The following is a 22,245-nucleotide window of genomic DNA, read 5'->3' as shown; positions in this document are numbered from 1 at the left end:
AACGTCTAACTTACCTATTTTTCCTCTTATTGACTGTGCCTTTGGTGTCATATCCAAGAAATCATTACCAGATCCAGTGTCATGAAGCTTTTTTTCTGTTGTCTTCTAAGATACATAATTACAGCTTTAGCCCTTTTGTTGAGGTCTTTGATCCATTTTGAGTTAATTTTTCTGTATGGTATAAGGTAAGAGTTCAGCTTCAATCTTCTGCATGTGTATATCCAGTTTTCCCAGCCCCATTTGTTGAGAAGACTGTCCTTTCTATAGAAGGACAGTAGAGAAGACTGTCTTTGTATAGAAAGTTTGACATGTGCCCTTGTCAAAAATCATTTGACCATGTATGTGAGAATTAATTTCTGGGCTCTTTTTTCTTTTCCACCGGTATTTATGTCCAACATTATGCCATTTTATACTATACCTATTTGATTACTGTAGCTTTGTAGTAAGTTTTGAAATCAGGAATTGTGAGACCTTCAGCTTTGTTCTCCTTTTCAGGATTGTTTTGGCTATTCAGTATCCTTTGAGATTTCATAAGAACTTCAGGGTAGATTTTTCTGTTTCTGAAACACGTTGGGATTTTGATAGGGATTACATTGAATTCATAGATTGCTTGGGTAGTATTGACATCTTAAAAGCTCTTAAGTCTTAAATATAAATGGATAGCTAAGAATAAGCAGATATTGGAAGAAAGCTTATAACAGGAAAGATAATAGCAAAAATGGCCAAAAGAAACTCAGAAACAGTGCAGCGAAGATGAAAACCTGAAAATAACTATAATTAACATCAGAGATAAGATAGTCTGTTCTTGTTTCATGGCTGTTCTAAAACAAAAGTCTTAATGGAGCACAAGAAAGAGCTCTTGGTATTAAAATAATTAAAATAGTATAAAAGTTAAGCAGAAAATGTAAATGTATGTGTATATGTATGGCTCTGTGCATATAAATAAATGTTATAAAGTTAAGGAAATCTCTAGAAAGCAGAATAAAAACATAGATGGAAAATATTAGAGGAAAGATGAGGAAAAATTAGAGAATAAATCTAGGAGATCTATAAAAATTACAAATGCTTTTAGCTATAGAAAAACAAAAAACAATCACAAGTTGCCCAAACAAATAGGAGTTTTATTTTCCCCTCCTATAACAAGAAGCATGGAGGTAAATTATTTTAACATTGGTTCTACAGCTCAAAGTTACCAGATGCTGGGGTGGATCTCTACAGTCCTTTTGGCTTTTCGGTCATGACTGCAACAGATCTGTGTGGTCTCATAGGACACCTCAAAACAGGACGCCAGGATCACAGAGGCTCTCTTGTGTACTGAGCTCTTTCAAGGAAGAAATTATTCCCTCCAAATCCCCTACAAGTCTTTTCCTTTACATCTCATCGAGTGGGATGGGATCACATACATCCCTACACCAGGACTGTGTTTACATTTCTTGAAATAAGAGGCTAAAAAGTGAAGTTTTTCCATTGTTCACAATTTGGCTTCAGATTGGTTTGAGACTGACAAGTAGGAGTTAGGCTGGTTATTTCAATCCATACCATTTCAACACAGGAAATAATGTTTCCTATATGTTTGATGTTTCCACGGGAAACATCTTTACCTATCCCTGCATCTCTTCCTTGTAGCAGAACAGAGTGAATTCGGTTATATCACCATCAGAAATCCTCTTTTCTTTTTTCCTTGTACTAATTTATTTTAAAACTTTTAAGTTGTTTTAGATTTTCTCTTATTGACATGAATAATAAAAATTCTGTTGATTCCCTTGATGATAACTATAGTGAAATGAGCTGTAGTACTCTAAAGAATTTCAAATTTGTCTTTTTAATCTTTGATCCCCTTTTTAAATCATCATCCAGAGGAAGAAAAGATAAGTTATTTCCCAGAATTTTTTCTTTTTCTCCCAATTTTTCTCTCTTCACTCATCCAACAAATTATTTGAATGCCTTCTGTGTATAAGATATAATGCTAGATGCTCTTCTAGTAGTAGATTCTTCTTTTTGGACCTGATATATATTGGATTCCTGAAGTGAAGGAATGGTGTTTCTGGAATTACCCTACTTATCTAGTGTTACACACTGAGTCCTAGCTACCACAGAATTTACATATGTGCTAGGGTTCCCTGCAGACAGATGGATGATAACTGTAGGAGCTCCTAACATTTATTGAGTTGCTATGTACCAGACACTTGCTATGTACCAGACACTGTTCCAGGCATATAGTAGATCATTTAATCCTCAACCTACCCTATGAATTATACTTCCTATTCTCATTTTCATTTTATAAAGATGAAGAAACTCAGGCACAGAGAAGTTTAATAACATGGTTAAGGCTACACAATTAGTAAATGGTATAGTCAAACTTTGAATCTAGACATTCTGAATTCAGATTCTGCTCTTAACTGCTATATCATTATTATGATGCTGCCTTTTTGATCTTTAGTCTGTGTAGAATCCAGGATAATGCAGAGAAATTTTGTTAAAACAAATTAAAATACTGGAAGCAAGGTGCTTCCTGTGGAATGCAGAGCAGTTCATTAAATACCATTTTTGGGTAGTCTGCAAGATTTCATTGTGTCTTGTAAGATGAAGTTTAGTAAGAATAAATTTAATGAACTAATGATAAAAAAAAATTCAGGGTGCCTAGGTGGCTCAGTTGGGTAAGCATCTTCTGCTCTGGTCATGATCCCGGGGCCCTGGGATTGAGTCCCAGGTCCAGCGCCCTGCTCAGCAGAGTCTCCTTCTCCCTCTGCCTGTGCTCGCTCGCTCTCTCTCAAATAAAATCTTTAAAAGAATAATTTTATTTCACTGCTTTTTCCCATTTGTTTAAAGTAGATCCGTAGTTTTCCTTCCATTCTTAATTGAGAAATGATTCACATACTGTAAGATTCACTTTTTTATTTTTTTATTTATTTATTTTTATTTATTTGAAAGAGAGAGAGAGAGAAACAGCATGAGAGGGAAGAGGGTCAGAGGGAGAAGCAGGCTCCCCGCTGAGCCGGGAGCCCAATGTGGGACTCTATCCCAGGACCCTGGGATCATGACCTGAGCCAAAAGCAGTCACTTAACCAACTGAGCCACTCAGGCGCCCCAAGATTCACTTTTTTATTTTAAAGTGTACCACTCAGTGGTTTTTTAGTATATGCACAGAGTTGTCAATCATCATCAATTCCATCACTAATTCCAAAATACTAGAAAAAGAAACCCTTTACCCATTAGCAGTCATTCCCTTCAGCCCCTGGCAACCACTGATCTGCTTTGTATTTCTATAGATTTGCCTTTTTGGATAATTCATGTAATGGGATCATACGTGATGTGGCATTTTGTGATAGGCTGCTTTCACTTAGCATAATGTTTTCAAAATTCATCCATGCTGTAGCATGTAGCATTCAGTGTAGCATTCATTCCTTTTTATTCCATCATATGGATATACAGATTTTGTTTATCCATTTATCAGTTTTGGACATTTGGGTTTCTTTTTGGCTGTCATGAATAAAGGTATTATGAACATTCATATATAAGTTTTTGTGTAACATATGTTTTCAGTTGTCTTGGCTATATGCCTAGGGATGGAATTGCTGTGTCCTGTGGTAACTCGATGTTTTAACTCTTTGAGGAACTACCAGACTATTCCAAGGTGGCTGCTTCATTTTACATTCCCACCAGAAGTGTATGAGTGTTTAACTTTCTCCACATCAGTACCAACACTTATTTTCTGTTTCATTTTTTTAAATTGTTTGTTTTTTGAATAGTCATGCTAGTAGTTGTGAATCGGTGTCCCATTGTGGTTTTGGTTTGCAGTTCCCTGATAACTAAAGATGTTAAGCATCTTTTTTTTTTTTTTTTTAAGATTTTATTTGCCAGAGAGAGAGAGCGAGAGAATGAGAGCAAGAGAGACAGCGCAAGCAGGGGGAGCAGCAGGTAGCGGGAGAAGCAGACTTCCTCCTGAGCAGGGAGCCTGATGTGGGACTTGATCCCAGGACCCTGGGATCATGACCTGAGCCAAAGGCAGACGCTTAACCAACTGAGCCACCCAGCCATCCCTTTAAGCATCTTTTTCATGTGCTTGTTAGCTATTTCTGTATCTTCTTGGGAAAAATATCAATTCATATTTTTTGCCCATTTTTTAAACTGGGTTATTGTTGAGTTGTGAGAGTTCTTTGTATATTCTGGATAATAGAACTTTATCAGATATGATTTGTAAATATTTTCTTCTATTCTGTGGGATTTATTTTTCATTCTTTTGGTAGTATCTCTTGAAGTACAAAAGTTTTAATTTTGAGAAGTGTAGTTTGTCTATTTTTTCTTTGGTGGTTGTGCTTTTAGTGTATCATATCAAATTATTGCCTGATCTGGCGTCATGATGATTTACTCCTGTGTTTTCTTCTAAGAGCTTGGTAGTTTTAGCTGTTAATTTTAGGTGTATGGTTGATCCATTTTGAGTTAATTTTTGAATATAATGTTAGGTGGTAGTCCGACTTTATTCTTCTGCATGTAGATATTCAGTGGTACCAGCACCGTTGTCGAAAATCAGTTAGCCATAAATGTAAGGCTTTGTTTCTGGACTCTCATTTCTACTGTGTTGTTCTATGCATGTATCCTTATCCCAATATACATGTCTTGATTACTGTAGCTTTATTGTGACTTTTGAAATGAAGAAATTAAATCCTCCGACTTTGTTCTTTTTCAAGATTATTTTGGGTGTTCTGAGTACCTTGCACTTACATAAGAATTTTAAGATCAGCTTGCCCATTTCTGCAGAAAAGCCACTGGGATTTTGATAAAGATTGCAGTGAATCTATAGATCAGTTTGGGGGAATATTGTTATCTTAATGATATTAAGTATTCTTGTATTCTTTTATTTATTTATTATTATTTATTATAATAATAATTATTATTATTTTAGAGAGAGAGCAGGAGCAGGTTTGGGCATGAGGGATAGAGAGGGAGAGAGAATCTTAAGTAGTCTCCACACTGAGCATGGAGCCCAACACAGGACTCAGTCTCACAACCCTGAGATCATGACCTGAGCCGAAATCAGGAGTCTGACGCTTAACCCTCTGAGCCACCTAGATGCCCCTGTACTCTTTTATTTAATTCAAAAACATCTGACATGATCTCTGCCTTCAACTAGCTTATAATTTAGTAGAGTCATCTTAAAAACTCAGCTAAGTAATATAGTGATAACAGTAATAAACATAACAATTACTAGTACTACTTATTACTAATAAGATTATTTATTGGGCTTTTGCTATATGGTAGTCTCTGTAATAACTTATTTGTATTATCTCATTTAATCCTCACAAAATTTTTTCATAAATAAGAAATAGTCATAAAAAGAAGAAAGTGATAATACTCTAAAGGAGGTGAAGACAAAGAATACCCCTTGGGTTTTATCAAGCAGAGTTTTGAATTGGACTTTGAAAAATAAGTAGGATTTTTTTTTTTTTAAGATTTACTGTTTATTTGAGAGAGAGCTTGCAAGAGAGTGAGAGTCGGGGGAGGGGCAGAGGGAGAGAATCAGCAAGTAGGCTCTCCTCTGAGCACGGAGCCTGACATGGAGCTCAATCCCAAGAGCCATGAGATCATGACCTGAGCTGAAACCAGGAGTCTTGACACTTAACTGACTGAGCCACCCAGGCGCCTTGAAAAATAAGTAGGATTTTGATGAGAAAGAACAGGGTTTTGGGAAAGCTGCATCCTGAAAAAGTATCTAGATCTGCAACATCTTGAAGAACCACAAGAATTTTGTTGATCGCAGTGGTGGTGGCTGAGATGTGCATTTATGTGGGAAGACGTGTTCACATTTGCTGGGTAAGGAAACAGAGGAAAAGGTTGGAAGATACAAGAGAAAATGGGGATTACAGTGTACCAGGGCCTGAGGCCCTAAACACTCAGTGCCAACACTAAATTGAGAACAGAAGAGGGGTGGGGAAAGGTGTGGAGAATTGCTTAGACAAAGAGAAGAAGAGGAAGCTTTTATTTGATGGCTTTGATCTTTAGTGTAAATTTGAAGTTAATGCTTTTTTCTGAGTGAATTAAACATTCAGGGATGAAGGTGAGGAACCAAAGAAGTATGGAAAAGGTTGGAGTAAGTATTGTGAAAAACGTAATATGATGATATTAAAAATAAGTAAAATTTTTCAGGTAGTAGTGTGAAGGACTTACTTCCATGAATTGATGATGGAACTAATTGGCTTTGTCTTACTACTACCTTCTTCAGCAGTGTGTAGTAACCTGAGAGAAAGAATGGAATAATTAAATGGTAGGATTTACTCAATATTTGTATTTGACGAACAAGTTGATAAAGGAATAAGAATTAGCCAGAGAATCAGAGATGTTACTAGTGGCATTACTGAAATGGTGAGCCACGGGCGCCTGGGTGGCTCAGTTGGTTAAGCGACTGCCCTCAGCTCGGGTCATGATCCTGGAGTCCGGGGATCGAGTCCCGCATCGGGCTCCCTGCTCAGCAGGGAGTCTGCTTCTCCCTCTGACCCTCACCCCTCTCATGCTCTCTCTCTCATTCTCTCTCTCAAATAAATAAATAAAATCTTAAAAAAAAAAAAAAGAAATGGTGAGCCACAAAGTAGGGGAATTAAGACAGTGAAGGCCCAAATCTAAGAAACTTGAAGGGATTAATGTTGCTCATGAACGGGTTAATGTAGTGAGATGGAAACCTAAGAAGGTGTGCTCAGGGACAAGGGAAGTTACAATTTGAGATCTTGTCATCATTTGAAACTAGTGGCTCTGAAAGGTAGAGTGAAGATACCTTTAGAGATAAGAGATTTAGAGAACTTCAAGACAGGAGTGTTAAAAGAGTAATCCACACTGAATGCAGCAAGAATAATGGGAAGAAATGAGCCAAGCCTGGTACAAGTGCCTTGATAGATTTCAGCTGGAGGATGGAGGGAGGTGGAATAAGTAACTGCTTTGTACTTAAGGAAAGGAAGAGCTGTTGATTTTAAATGCAGTGAAATAGTTTGTAATCCACAATAGAGGGAACAGTAAGTATCCTTTCAAAAATTAAGACTAACATTTTGATAAATAACATTTTGAGAGTTTATTTTTTACATGCATTACTTTTCCTAAGGCTAATTTTGTGTAGTAAATGTACTTGTCCAGATGATAGTAAATACGATTTGATCTATGCAGGAGGTAATTTTTTCTCTTAGACTGCATGTATATGTTCTTCCCAGGGTAGGAATTGTGTCCATCTTTATTTTTGTAGTTTGAGGTCCAAACAGTGCGAGGCACATATATGTTCACTATATATTAGTTGACTTTTGGGGGTTTTTTTGGTTTTTTTTTGAGAGGGAGAGAGCATGAGTGTGGGGGGAGGGGGCAAAGGGAGAGGGAAGGAGAATCCTGAGTGGAAATCCTTGACCTGAGCAGAAATCCAGAGTGGACACTTAACTGACTGAGCTACCCAGGTGCTCCTTAATTGATTGATTTTAAATTAGGCTTAAAAAGTGGATCATATTGAAAGAGATGCCCTTAAGTAATTAGATCTTGGAACTGAAAACTAAATCAAAATACAGCTTAGAAAAATTTGAATTGATTTGGTTATAATGCCCCAAAATGCTGTGAAACATTTCTGGAATCTAGTTCCAGTAGGCTAAAGGAGAGGGCATTTTGATACTTTAGGCCCTTAACCTCAGTGGCTCAGTTTAGTATTATTCCTCCTTTTTTCTTCAAAATTACATTTTAAGGTCTAGCATAGCAAGTGCAGTGGTCTTTTTTTTTTTTATAAAGATTTTATTTATTTATTTGACAGAGAAAGACACAGCGAGAGAGGGAACACAAACGGGGAGTGGGAGAGAAGCAGACTCCCCACCGAGCAGGGAGCCCGATGCGGGACTCCATCCCGGGACTCCAGGATCATGACCTGAGCCGAAGGCAGTTGCTTAACCAACTGAGCCACCCACCCAGGCGCCCTGCAGTGGTCTTTATTGAAATAAAATTTCTCCTTCATTCCCATCTACCTTTGATAATTCTCCCTTGCTTGTGGAATGAAGTTCAGGCTTCATAGCATGGTATATACACCCTCTACAAGCTGGTCCCTCACCCACTTTTCCAGTCTTATTATTTGCTTCCCTGTATTGCTGTTTTGCATTTAAATACCGCAAGCATATATTGATCCCTTGCTATGTCCCAGATATTAAATAGCATTCAGCTATACTCGTCTGTAGTTTTCCCTCTATGCCTTGAAATTCCCTACCTCTTTTTTATTTTTAAGATTTTATTTGTTTGAAGGCAGAAGGTGGGGGGAGAGGAGCAGAGGGAGAGGAACCAGCAGACTACGCGCTGAGTATGGAGCCTGACACCTCTTTATTTTATGGCAGAATTTCTCCTGTACACAGTACTCTCTTCTCCCCACTTAACTCCATCTATCTAAATGCTAACATTTTAAGGCCCTTTCCCTTCTCATTCTCACCTTGTATCAGAAATATTCTTTGTTTATTTCTCATGTACAGCATTTAAACAAATGAAAATACATCCACCTACTTCTCTGTAGCCCAGTAATAAACTCTTTGAGAGATAGGAAATGCCATTTTAAAATCTATGATTCTCCCTTGTAGCCTTTTATAAATGTTTGTAGCTACTGCATCTATGTATGGTGATGGACAGAAATTGTGTCCTATGGTGTGGGGGAGAGTGATTACCACTGCCTTAAAGAACCATAGACATATATATTCCAATTCATTCCATCTCTTTACTTTCAGTATTACTCTGTTTGCAAAATTCTTTTTTTTTTTTTTTTTAAGATTTTATGTATTTATGTCATGGAAGAGAGAGAGACAGCGAGAGAGGGAACACAAGAAGGGGGAGTGGAAGAGGGAGAAGCAGGCTTCCTGCCAAGCAGGGAGCCCGATGCAGGGCTCGATCCCAGGACCCTGGGATCATGACCTGAGCCGAAGGCAGACGCTTAACAACTGAGCCACCCAGGCGCCCCTGTTTTTAAAATTGTTGTTACTTTTAGAATATGTGATACCTTATGTGGTCATTTGACTTTATAGCTTTAGTCAAATGAAACTTGTAGAAAGAAACCATGATGGATAATGGCCCCAGAATTTCTTGACTGCAGGTTGTAAACCACCTTTTCAGATAAAATTTTATTCTCTAAACAGTATTTGATGGGATCATCAGAGACCCATAGTGAGGAGAATAAAGTATTTTAACTAATAGCTATTTCAGAAAGAAGCTGGCAGTTATACATCTTTTAAGTAATGGTGAGATCTGACACTATACCTGAGTCTTATTTTTTGACAAATCTCTTTTAAGACCTCATCTCCTTTTCAACCTCTCTTTCTGTTCTTTGGATGGGAGAAAGGTATGATACTTTATATGCCTACAAGTTTTCTGGAAAAAAATAAATTTTTAATAGAGATTGTACTTACCCTTGATGTAGTATATAGTATTTTATTTTATGTTAGATATGTGGTTTGGAAGGTAAATTGCAATATGACCAGAACATTCTAAATACTGTATTTTTAAATTAACATTCATGGCTATTCTAGACATTTATGTTTTTGTCAGTTTCTCAATGCAATGTAGTATCTTATCACAAAAGATTTATCAATTTAAAAGTATAAGTATTAATTTACAGTTACTTTTAGCATTTATTTTGTAACTTCTAACTTAAAACCCTATTAGCTAGATTATAAAGACATTATAACCAGACTTAAATTTCTTATTTCCTTTTGTTACTGCCAGGAAAAAATCCAGCTTCAACATAAGTCTGCTTTATTTTATAGGCCTATGAAGAATACACCAGCAAGCTAGATGCCCTCCAACAGCGAGAACAACAGTTATTGGAATCCCTGGGGAATGGAACTGATTTTTCTGTTTCTAGCTCTGCATCAACGGACACCGTTACATCTTCTTCCTCTTCCAGCCTTTCAGTGCTACCTTCATCTCTTTCAGTTTTTCAAAATCCCACAGATGTATCACGGAGCAATCCCAAGTCACCACAAAAACCTATCGTTAGAGTCTTCCTGCCCAATAAACAGAGGACAGTGGTGAGTCAACTTTTAATGTCATCGTTGCTTTTTCTTTGTGTTTTTCAGAAATAGTAGTTGTTGAAACTGAAATATGTTACCACTCCATAATCCATGGTCATGCAAATGGAAGCATCCATTTCAAACAGGAGTGAAAAAGACATAATTATTTGGTGCCACTGTCTGTGTTTCTTTCTTTTTTTTTTTTTTAAAGATTTTATGTATTTATTTGACAGGGAGAGACACAGCGAGAGAGGGAACACAAGCAGGGGGAGTGGGAGAGGGAGAAGCAGGCTTCCCGTAGAGCAGGGAGCCCGATGCGGGGCTCCATCCCAGGACCCCGGGACCATGACCCAAGCCTGAAGGCAGACGCTTAACGACTGAGCCACCCAGGCGCCCCACTGTCTGTGTTTCTTAACTGGAACAAATTGTATTGTGTTTAGTGTCCGATTTAACATTTTAACCTATCTACCAAACTTGAACCACACTCAAGTCTAAGTACGAGTTTAGAATCAAAAAGAATTTCAAGACTTGAGCTTGTTTGTTGTTTAACATGTCAGGTCAGCTTTGTTCTTTGCCCCTGAGAAATCCCTATTTGGACTTATTATCAAACGTTGGATTTTTAGTGTGCTTGATATTTTTTCTCTGTCTACATAACTTTTGTTGATGGTAAGTATTACCAGTGGAACAGACTACTCTGTAAGTAATATTTAAAGCAGGGAAATCACAATTTTATGGGTGGTCTATAATCCTTGAGTGCAACAAGTACTATCATTGGATTTAATAATAATGCACCTATATACATCACTACTTTTTTTTTTTTTTTTTTTTTAAAGATTTTATTTATTTGCGAGAGAGAGAATGAGAGACAGAGAGCATGAGAGGGAGGAGGGTCAGAGGGAGAAGCAGACTCCCTGCTAAGCAGGGAGCCTGATGCGGGACTCGATCCCGGGCCTCCGGGATCATGACCTGAGCCGAAGGCAGTTGCTTAACCAACTGAGCCACCAGGCGCCCCACATCACTACTTTTTAAAAATGTATATGGTTATTTTTGAAATTAATAAAAAACCTTTTCATTTACAAATACAAGTGAAATCAAAGTAGTTTTAATTTTTTTTCCCTTACACAGCATTAGTAGTAATTCTGGATTTTCATGGAAAAAAGTGCTATAGTGGCCTCCAGAGAGGTCAGTTTGTCACCTTGTGCAACAAAGGGATGCGAGTGTCAGTGTATGGGGATGCAAGAGTAGGCCTTCGGCCAGTGTCACAAAGGGTAGTTGGAACTCAGATCCTCACGTAAAGCTGAGCCTTTGAAGGGTTTTACCTTCAGCAAAAGGGTAAACTAGAAGAAAATCTACCTACTCAGCATACATAAATAACAATGAAACTTGCTTGTCTTCACCAGCAGTCCAGATAAAGGTTAAAGTTTCCCTTGAATTCTTAATTATAGGCCTGTCCTCATCATGGTGTGGGCTTCATATTTATACTTACGGGCACTGTCCAGGAACTTTAAACCCAACAACTGGTCCTGGAGAGGTAATAGCAGTCAGGCACTAGGCAGAAGCAAATGCAAAGTCTCTTTGGCCTATCTAGAGCTCATGGAACCCACGTAGATAATGCCCACTGATAAGCTCAAAATCCCATGTTATAAAATACACAAGGAAAGAGCTTATCAGTGCATTAGAAGACTTAAGAACAACAGGACTCCTAAGAAGGAACCAAACAGAACTTCTAGGTGGTCCTAAAATTTTAAACTCAGTGGATGACTGTTATCATCTATGAAGTATTCTAGCTAAAGACAGTTCTGCTGTTAAGCTTCTGAACCTTCCATTTTACAAGAAACACAGGGGATAAAGGAAAAAGTTAAGTGCCATGAAGAAACAAACAGGTTCAGAATTTGGACATTCTATAAGACAGATGGCCTGGACTCAATGTCACAGAGGACAAAAAAGATTGGAGATTATTCTACACTAAATAAGACTAAAGAGATGTAAACAAATGCAGTGTGTGATCCTAGCTTGGGACTAGGGTGGGGAAGAGCTATAAAAGGCATTTTGTGATGGGAAATAGTGAATATTGATTAAATATATTATTATGGAATTATTAATTTTCCTAGTCTGATATCAGGCATGTAATTATGTAGGGGAATGTCTTTATTCTTAGGAAATATATTTTTCGGTGTTTAGGTATAAATTGTCATGACACCTACAACTTTTTCCATCCTCTTTTTTGAAGTAAAACTTAGAGTAAAGTATACAAATCTCAACTGTATAGCTGAGTGACCTTCTACATATGTAACTGCCACAGAAATCAAGATATTGAACATTTCTAGTGCTTGAGAAAGGTTCTCCCATGCCCACTCCAAAACAGTAATCACCTTCAAGAGTAACCACTATTATGACTCCTTTCTCAATCAATCAATTTGGAACTTCATTTCAAATGGTAAGATGGAAAACAAAATGTTAGAGAAAATAAATATGAAAAAAAATTTAGAATCTAAGTAGAGAGAATTTGGATGTTAATTGTATCATTCCTTCTAATTTTCTGTGAGTGAAATTTTTCTTAATAGAGTTGGAAAAATTCAAAGAACTTAGACCAAAGAAAAATAGAAAGTTCAAAAGAAATAGTTGCCACTAGGGAAAAAAAACTAACGAATATAAATTGATACTGATTTGAGGAAGTAGCAAGGTAACTTTAAATAAAATCTCAGTATGTCAAATAATTACATCATATTACAGAAGAAATATCGAAATGCTAAATAAAAATTAGAATATTTTAGGGGCGCCTGGGTGGCTCAGTCGGCTAAGCGGCTGCCTTCGGCTCAGGTCACGATCCCAGGGTCCTGGGATCGAGCCCCGCATCGGGCTCCCTGCTCAGCGGGAAGCCTGCTTCTCCCTCTCCCTCTGCCTGCCACTCTGCCTACTTGTGCTGTCTCTCTTATCTCTCTGTCAAATAAATAAATAAAATCTTTAAAAAAAAAAAAATTAAAATATTTTAAAAAACTAAGTGGATGAGGTAAAAAGTAGATTAAAGGGAGAATTAGTAAACTAAAGAAGGAACGAGAGTAAAAAAAAAATTAAAAAACTGTAATAGAGAGGATAAGAGATATGAAAGATGGAGTGAACAGTTTCATTATATGCCTCAGAGGAGTTCCAGAAAGTGAGAATAGAAATAAAAGAGTAGAGCAAAATTCAAAGAAATGATGGCTATCATTTGTGAAAGACATAAATCTAAATAGATTTGGGAAACAAAGGCCCTAAATGATGTAAATAATTTTCAATATAATTATTAGATACAGCAAAATGAAAGGATAGTATTTTAAAACCATTCAGGGAAAAAATTATCTTTAAAAAATTCTCAATTATATTATCAAAAAATTTTCATTGTAGCAGCTGTAGAAGCCAGAAGACAATAGACTAGTATACTCAGAATGCTGAGAAATGCCTGTAAGTTGCTTAGATAAAGTATGAGTTGAAAGTACAATAAAGGCCTTTCCGGATGAGAATTTACCTTTCTGAGGCTCTGCTGGAAGGAACTACCCAAAAATTAATTTAGAAAGAAAGTTGAATACAGAGGAAGGAATGAAAAGTAACATATTCATGAATTAGACTTCACTGAAATTAAAAACTTACGCTCTTCAAAAGACAGTGTTAAGAGAATAAAAAGACAAACCACAGATTAGTCTTTGCAAAACATACACCTGATTAAAGACATGTATCCAGAGCATACAAAGAGCTCTTAGAACTTAATAATAGGAAAGCAAATTACTCAAAAAATAAGCAAAAGATTTGAACAGATACTTCACCAAAGAAGATATGTAGATAGTAGATAAATACACTAGAAGATGCTCAACATCATTAGTCACTGGGGAAATGCAAAATAAAGGCACAAGGATAACACCATATACCTACTAGAATGGCTAAAATGAAAGAGAGGCCGTACCAACTATTTGCGAGAATGTGGAATAACTGGAATTTTCATTCATTGCTGGTGGGACTGTATAATGGTCCAGCCACTTTGTAAAACAATTTGGTAGTTTATCTAATACAGTTCCTTTTTTAAAAATATTTTATTTATTTATTTGACAGAGAAAGAGAGCACACAGAAGCAGGGGGAGCGGGAGAGGGAGAAGCAGGCTCCCCGCTGAGCAGGGAGTCCGATGTGGGACTCAATCCCAGGACCCTGGGATCATGACCTGAGCCAAAAGCAGACACTTAACCGACTGAGCCACCTAGGCACCCTGCAGTTCCTTTTAAAATCCCAACAGCGCTTTTTGCAGAAATAGAAAAATCCATTCTGAACTTAATGTGGAGGCTTAAGGAAAAGAGAAAAGTTGGAGGTCTCACACTTCCTGATCTCAGAACTACTACAAACCTACAGAATGGCATAGACATAGAGACGTATAGATCAGTGAAATAAAGAGTCCAGAAATAAATTCTTATGTATATGGTCAAGGGATCTTTGACAAGGGTACCACAGAAAGGACAGTCTCTTCAACAAATGATGCTGGGAAACCTGGATGTGCACATGCAAAACAATGAAGTTGGACCCTTACCTTACATTATATGCAAAGTTCTCTCAAAATGGATCAAAGACATAAATGTAAGAGCTGAAACTATAAAACCCTTAGAATAAAACATAGAGGAAGAGCCTCACAACGCTGGATTTGGCAGTAGTTTCTTAGATATGACACCAAAAACACAGGCAACATACATAAAAATAGAGAAATAGGACTATATGATAATTAGAAACTATGTGAATCAAAGAACACAATCGGGATGCCTGGGTGGCTCAGTCAGTTAAGCGTCTGCCTCCGGCTGAGGTCATGATCCCAGGGTCCTGGAATTGAGTCCTTCATCGGGCTCCTTGCTCATTGGGGAGCCTGCTTCTCCCTCTGCTTGCTCTGCCTGCCACTCCCCCTGCTTGTGGTCTCTCTCTCTCGGACATAAATTAAAAAAAAAAAAAAAAACACAAGCATCTGAGTGAAAAGACAACTTGTAGAATGGGAGGAAATATTTCCAAGTCATATCTGTGATAAAGGGCTAATATTCAGAACGTATTTTTATTTATTTTTAAAGATTTTATTTATTTTTTGACAGAGACAGTGAGAGAGGGAACACAAGCAGGGGGACTGGGAGAGGGAGAAGCAGGCTTCCTGCCAAACAGGGAGCCGGTTGTGGGGCTCGATCCCAGGACCCTGGGATCATGACCTGAGGTGAAAGCGGACGCTTAACGACTGAGCCACCCAGGTGCCCCTAGAACATATTTTTAAAAACTCATACAACTCAATTAAAAAACAAAACAAAACAAAAAAAACCCTAAACAACCCGATTAAGAAAAGGGGAGAGGACTTGAATAGATATTTCTCCAAAGAAGATACACAGATGGCTAACAAACACATGAAAAGATTCTCAACAGTAATCATTAGAAATATGTAAATCAAAGCAACATGAGCTACCACCTCACACCCATTAGAATAGCTACTATCAAGAAAGAAAGGGAGGGAAGAAAAGAAAAAGAAGGAAAGAGGAAAGAATGAATAGCACATTGGCAAGGATGTAGAGAAATTGGAACCCTTGTGCATTGCTAGTGGGAATATAAAATGGTGTGACTACTATGGAAAACAGTATTATGGTTCCTCAAAAAACTAAGAATAGAATTATCATATTTATCCTGCAATTCTGCTTCTGAATATATACCCAAATGAATTGGAAGGGTTTCAAAGAGATTACTTATATACCATATTTATAGCATCATTATTCATAATAACCAAAAATGTGTGATCAACCCAAGTGTCCATCAACAGATGCATGAAGAAACAAAATGTGATATATGCATACAATGAAATATTCAACTCTAAAAAGGAAATTCTGGTACATTGTACAGCATCGATGACTCTTGAGTCAGTCACAAAAAGACAAATACTGTATTATTCCACTTATTTGAGTTACCTAGAGTAGTCAAATTCATAGAAACAGAAAATAGGATAGTGGTTGCAAGGTGTGCGGGTGGGGGAGAATGGGGAGTTGTTCTTTAATGGTTATAGAGTTTCAGTTTTTCAAAATGAAGAGTCAAGGCCATTGGTTACACAACAATGTGAATGTACTTAACATAGCTAACTGTATACTTAAAAATGGTTAAATGTTAAATTTTATGTTATATGTATTTCACCACAATCTTAAAAAAAAGTTTGGCAATTTCGTAAAAAGTTAAACATACACCTAGTATATGATCCAGCCATTCTACTTCTGGGTATTTACCCAAGAGAAAATAAAGCATATGTCCATACAAAGATTTGTACAGATTTGTTCTTAGCCCCAAATGTTCATCAACAGATGGTTAAGCGAGTTGTGGTATACCCATAAAATGGAATACCATGTGGTACACAGGAATACACTACTGATAGACACAACATAGATAAATCTCAAAATAATCATGCTAAGTGAAAGTAGCCAGACAAAAATGAATATGTATTTTATACTTTTATAAAATTCTAGAAAATGCAAACTGTTCTATAGTGACAGTGTTAGATCAGTATTTGCCTGGGCCTGGGGCAGGAGGGAGGAATTACACAGGAGCGCAAAGAAACTTTGAGAAGGTGTAATGGGTACATTAGATGATTTCATGGATATATACATAATGTCAAATTGTATCAGACAATATACTTTTTTTTTTTAAAGATTTTATTTATTTATTTATTTGAGAAAGAGAGAGAGAGAGAAACAGCATGAGAGGGGAGAGGGTCAGAGGGAGAAGCAGGCTCCCCGCCGAGCCAGGAGCCCGATGTGGGACTCGATCCCAGGACTCCGGGACCATGACCTGAGCCGAAGGCAGTCGCTTAACCAACTGAGCCACCCAGGCACCCTCAGACAATATACTTAATGTAGTTTATTTTAGGTCAGCTATACCTCAAATATCTTTTTTTAAAAAAGGAATGAAGAAGGGCACCTAGCTGGCTCAGTTGGAAGAACATGTGACTCTTGATCTCAAGGTCATGAGTTCGAGCCTCATGTTGGATGTAGAGATTACTTAAATAAATAAAACTTAAAAAAAAAAAATGAAGAGCTGTTAGTAACCAAAAGAAAATTGGTAGGGCTATCTAAGTATTATATGAAATAGACCTTTAAAGAGAGAAAGAAGTGTTAAGGATGAGGAGGGTCATGCTCTGGCAGGAGAAAAAGACTAACCTTTTACCTTATACTTAAATTTTTTTTTCACAGAGCTGTTTCATGCAGAGCTGTTTCTTATGTTTAAAATTATTGTTTAGAATGGTTGTATCCAACTTATTTAGCTATTTTTCATGATGGATAGTTAATACTGTAATATACATTTAAATATCTGTGTCCTGAAACACTGTGGGAATATTTTTATGTTAAATACCTAGAAATAATTATTGAATAAGGTATGCATTAGTATACCCTCTCAATAGTGTATGAGACTTACTTTTACCATGAGACCTTGGCCAACACTGAATGTTAAAATTTAGAAGATATTATTGATCTAATAAAATTTAAAGTATTTTAAGCCTGAGATACCCACATTCATGTATACTTTTCAATACATAAATCATCCAACAAAAGGTTAACAAAGAAATTAACAAAAGGCTAACAAAGAAAGTATTAGACTAACCCAATTACCCTGAAACACAGCTTGTCCTAAGCCTGGCTTTTGGAATTCATAATTTAAAAGAATTTTTTTATAGACTAAGACTTGATTCACATATTATACAATTGATTCATTCAAAGGGTGCAATCCAGTGATTTTTAGTCTATTCATAGAGTCACACAAATGTCATCTCAATCAATTTAAGAACTTTTTCAGCACTCCAGGGGCGCCTGGGTAGCTCAGTTGTTAAAGCTTCTGCCTTCAGTTCAGGTCATGATCGTGGGGTCCTGGGATCGAGCCCCACATCAGGCTCCCTGCTCAGTGGGAAGCCTGCTTCTCCCTCTCCCACTCCCCCTGCTTGTGTTCCCTCTCTCGCTGTCTCTCTCTGTCAAATAAATAAATAAAATCTTAAAAAAAAAAATAAAAGAACTTTTTCAGCACTCCAAAAAAGAAATCCTATATGCATCAGAAGTCACTTACCATTTCTCCCCAGTCTTCCCAGCCCTAGGCAACAAGTTACTTCCTTTTATCTCTATAGATTTGCCTATTCCAGCATTCCATGTAAATGGAATTGTGGAATGTGTGGTCTTTTGTGACTGGCTTCTTTTACTTAGCATGTTTTCAGTGTTCATCCATGTTATAGTGTGATTCAGTCCTTCATGCCTTTTTATGGTCAAATGATACCCTATTGTTTGTATATACTCCATTTTATTTATCCATCCTGAGTGGTGTTTCCACTTTTTGGCTATTGTGAATAATGCTGCTATGAACATTCATGTACAAGTTTTTGTGTGGACATATGTTTTCATTTTTGTTTGGTATATGTCTATAGTAATCTTTTGAGGAACAGCCAGAATGTATTCCAAAACAGCTGTAGCATTTTGCTTTCTTAGCAGTACTGTATAAGGGTTTTTAGTTTCTCCATCCCCTCACCAGCATGTTTACGATCTTTTTTATTACAGCCGTTCTAGTGTGTGTGAAGTGGTGTCTCATTGTGGTTCTGATTTGTATTTCCCTGATGGCTAATGATATTAAGCATCTTTTCATGTGCTTATTGGCTTTCTGTATCTTTTTTGGAGAAAGAAATTTCTTTTATAAATAGTTTTACATGGCATGCAGAGACAAAATACGATAGGTCTGAAATAAGAATAATTATAAGAGCTGATGAGCAATGCTCTAATAATAGAAATTGGATAAAAAAGAGAAAATAGCCAGGATTATTTCTTCTAGAGATAGCAAAAAGTACACATTCTAAGACTATATATATTTTAGAAGGAGAAAGAGAAGTGGAGATTATAGGAATAAAACTGAATGCGTTTCAGGTTTGAAAAGAGAAATATAGAAGACAAGTAAGCCTGAGGTTAGAAAGTGAAAGTAAAGTAGACTAAATGAGAGGATTATAATACAGTAATATGATAGTAGCTAGCTATTAGAAGTTTTCTTTTATCACTGTAAACCAGTACTTAACAAAAAACCATGCTTATCATTTTTCTTTTTTAAAGATTTTATTTATTTGACAGAGAGAGACACAGCGAGAGAGGGAACACAAGCAGGGGGAGTGAGAGAGGGAGAAGCAGGCTTCCCGCAGAGCAGGGAGCCCGATGCGGGGCTCGATCCCAGAACCCCGGGACCATGACCTGAGCCGAAGGCAGACGCTTAACGACTGAGCCACCCAGGTGCCCCAAAACCATGCTTATCATTTTTCAAAGCAAGGTATTTAAAATTTGGTAACTTTGGTCACCAATTTAGCATTTAGAAAAGAATGTTCATAAGGTTTTTAAAATATTTTTATTTAGAAAATATATTTATATGGAAAAGTATAATGGACGGTATATTAAAATCTGTGTTTAGTCACCTCCAATGAACAAATAGGAGTGTTTGTTATATTTCCTTCATACTGCACACACATACGCAAATGTGGTTCCCTTTACCAGTCCCATTCCCCTCATAAACATCCACGTCCCACTGTGTTTCCCAAGAAGCAGCCATTCGATAAATGTGGGCTACGTTAATTCTTATACTTTACTAAATATATATCTATAAGTATTTTTAAAGTTTATAGTAGTATGATACTAGGGATGCCTGGGTGGCTCAGTTGGTCAAGCATCTGCCTTCAGCTCAGGTCATGATCCCGGGGTCCTGGGATCGAGCCCTGCGTTGGGCTCCCTGCTCAGCGGGAAGCCTACCTCTCCCTCTCTCATTCCCCCTGCTTGTGTTCCTGCTCTCATTGTGTCTGTCTCTGTCAAATAAATAAATAAAATCTTCAAAAAAAAAAAAAAAAGGAAAGAAAAGAAAAAGAAATGGGGCATCCATATTGGTAAGGAAGAAGTTCAACTGTCTATTTGCAGATGACATGATACTATACATAGAAAACCCTGAAGACTCCACCAAAAAAAATCTATCAGAAGTAATAAATGAATTCAGTAAAGTTGCAAGGTACAAAATTAATACCCAGAAGTCAGTAGCATTTCCATATGCTGGTAATGAGGTAGCAGAAGGAGAAATTAAAAAAAACAATTCCATTTACAGTTACACCAAAAAGAATAAAATACCTAGGAATAAACTTAACCAGAGGTGAAAGACCCATACTTCGAAAACTATAAACCATTGATGAAAGAAATTAAAGATGACACAAACAAATGGAAAGATATTCCATGCTTATAGATTAGAAAGATTAATATTAAGATGTTCATACTACCCAAAGCAATCTACAGATTGAATGCAATCCCTATCAAAATACCAACAACATTTTTCACAGAACTAGAACAAATAATCCTAAAGTTTGTATGGAACCACAGAAGATCCCTAAATAGCTAAAGGAATCTTGAGAAAGAACAACAAAGCTGGAAATACCACAATTCTAGAATTCAAGATATACTACAAAGCTGTAGTCATCATACCAAGTATGTGCTACTGGCACAAAAATAGACACAGATCAATGGAACAGAATAGAGGCCCAGAAATAAACCCATGATTATATGGTCAATTAACCTATGACAAAGGATGCAAGAATAAACAATGGGAAAAGTCAGTCTCTTTAATAAATGGTGTTGGGAAACCTGGACAGCTATATGCAAAAGAATGAAACTGAACTACTTATACCGTATACAAAAATAAACTCAAAATGGATTAAAGACCTAAATGTAAGACCTGAAACCATAAAACTCCTAGAAGAAAACATAGACAGTAATCTGTTTGATATCAGCAATGTTTTTCTAGATGTGTCTCCTTAAGCAAGGGAAATAAAAGCAAAAATAAATTATGGGGACTACACCAAAGTAAAAAGCTCTTGCACAGCGAAGGAAACCATCAACAAAAGAACAAGGTGACCTACTAAATGAGAGAAGATATTTGCAAATGATATATCTGATAAGGGGTTAATATTCAAAATATGTAAAGAACATACAACTCAACACCAAAAATTCCAAATAATCTGATTAAAAAATAGAGGACCTGAACAGATATTTTTCCTAAGAAGACCTATAGATGGCCAACAGACACAGGAAAAGATGCTTACCATCACTAATCATCAGAGAAACGCAAATCAAAACCACAATGAGGGGGTGCCTGGCAGGCTCAGTCAGTAGAGTATGCGACCCTTCATCTTGGGGTTATAAGTTCGAGCCCCATGTTGGGTGTAGAGATTACTTAAAATCTTTAAAAAAAAAACAAACCAATGAGATAATACCTTAAACCTGTCAGAATCACTAAAATCGAAAAGAAATGTTAGGACGGAGAATGCAGAGAAAAAAAACTATCATATGCTGTTGATGAAAATGTAAATTGGCACAGCCACTGAAAAACAGTATGGAGGTTCCTCAGAAAAATAATAAAAATAGAAATACAAACAAAAAACAGAAGCAGAGAACAAAGTGATGGCTGCCAGAGGGGACAATAGAGGGATAGGCAAAACGGATGAAGGGAAGTAGGAGATACAGGCTTCCAGTTACGGAATTAGTAAGTCATGGGGATGAAAGGCATAGGGAATATAGTCAATGATACTATAATGTTGTATGGTGACAGATAGTAGCTACACTTGTGAGCATAGCATTATGTATAGAGAAGTTGAATCACTATGTTGTACACCTGAAACTGATACAATGTGTGTCAACTATATTCAAATTAAAAAAAAAATTTTTTTTAATTGCTTTTGCTTTAAATGTTGACATTTCTCAGTGATGGGTATATAGGAATCTGTTATTTTTCTGTTCTCTTTTTATATGTTAAAATATTTCATAATTTTAATAAAAAGCAAAGTCAGTTTTGCTTTAAGTTGATGAATAATAGATGCTTGAGTCATAATTTTCCTTTAATAGCAACTTAGCTTGGGCGCCTGGGTGGCTCAGTCGTTAAGCATCTGCCTTCGGCTCAGGTCATGATCCCAGGGTCCTGGGATCAAGTCCCACATCGGGCTCCCTGCTCAGCGGGAAGCCTGCTTCTCCCTCTCCTGCTCCCCCTGCTTGTGTTCCTGCTCTCGCTATGTCTCTCTCTGTCAAATAAATAAATAAATAAAATCTTAAAAAAAAAAAAATAGCAACTTAGCTTTACAAATGATGTTGTATCTGACATACTAATCCATATGACATTTTAAAGGTATTATAAAGGTAAAGTATTGAGCTTTTTAAAATGATGTAGAAAAAATATATA

The 22,245-nt window shown here is 36.8% G+C and overlaps 1 protein-coding gene across 4 annotated transcripts in view; it reads left to right on the top strand.

The window, feature by feature from the left end:
* BRAF (B-Raf proto-oncogene, serine/threonine kinase) overlaps window positions 1-22,245 on the top strand; it is a 179,315-nt gene that overhangs the window by 93,172 nt on the left and 63,898 nt on the right. For all 4 annotated transcript variants that reach the window (XM_035021238.1, XM_035021239.1, XM_035021237.1 and 1 more), the window contains exon 3: window positions 9,753-10,016. In XM_035021238.1, coding sequence (XP_034877129.1) covers window positions 9,753-10,016 — 264 coding nt within the window. The remainder of the gene's footprint in view (window positions 1-9,752; window positions 10,017-22,245) is intronic.

This window comes from Mirounga leonina, unplaced genomic scaffold (assembly GCF_011800145.1).
Source record: "Mirounga leonina isolate KUSES-001 unplaced genomic scaffold, KU_Mleo_1.0 Mir_174, whole genome shotgun sequence".
Taxonomy (NCBI): Eukaryota; Metazoa; Chordata; class Mammalia; order Carnivora; family Phocidae; genus Mirounga; species Mirounga leonina.
Note: the sequence above shows the minus strand (reverse complement) of the source record. Positions and strands in the feature narration are given on the sequence as shown.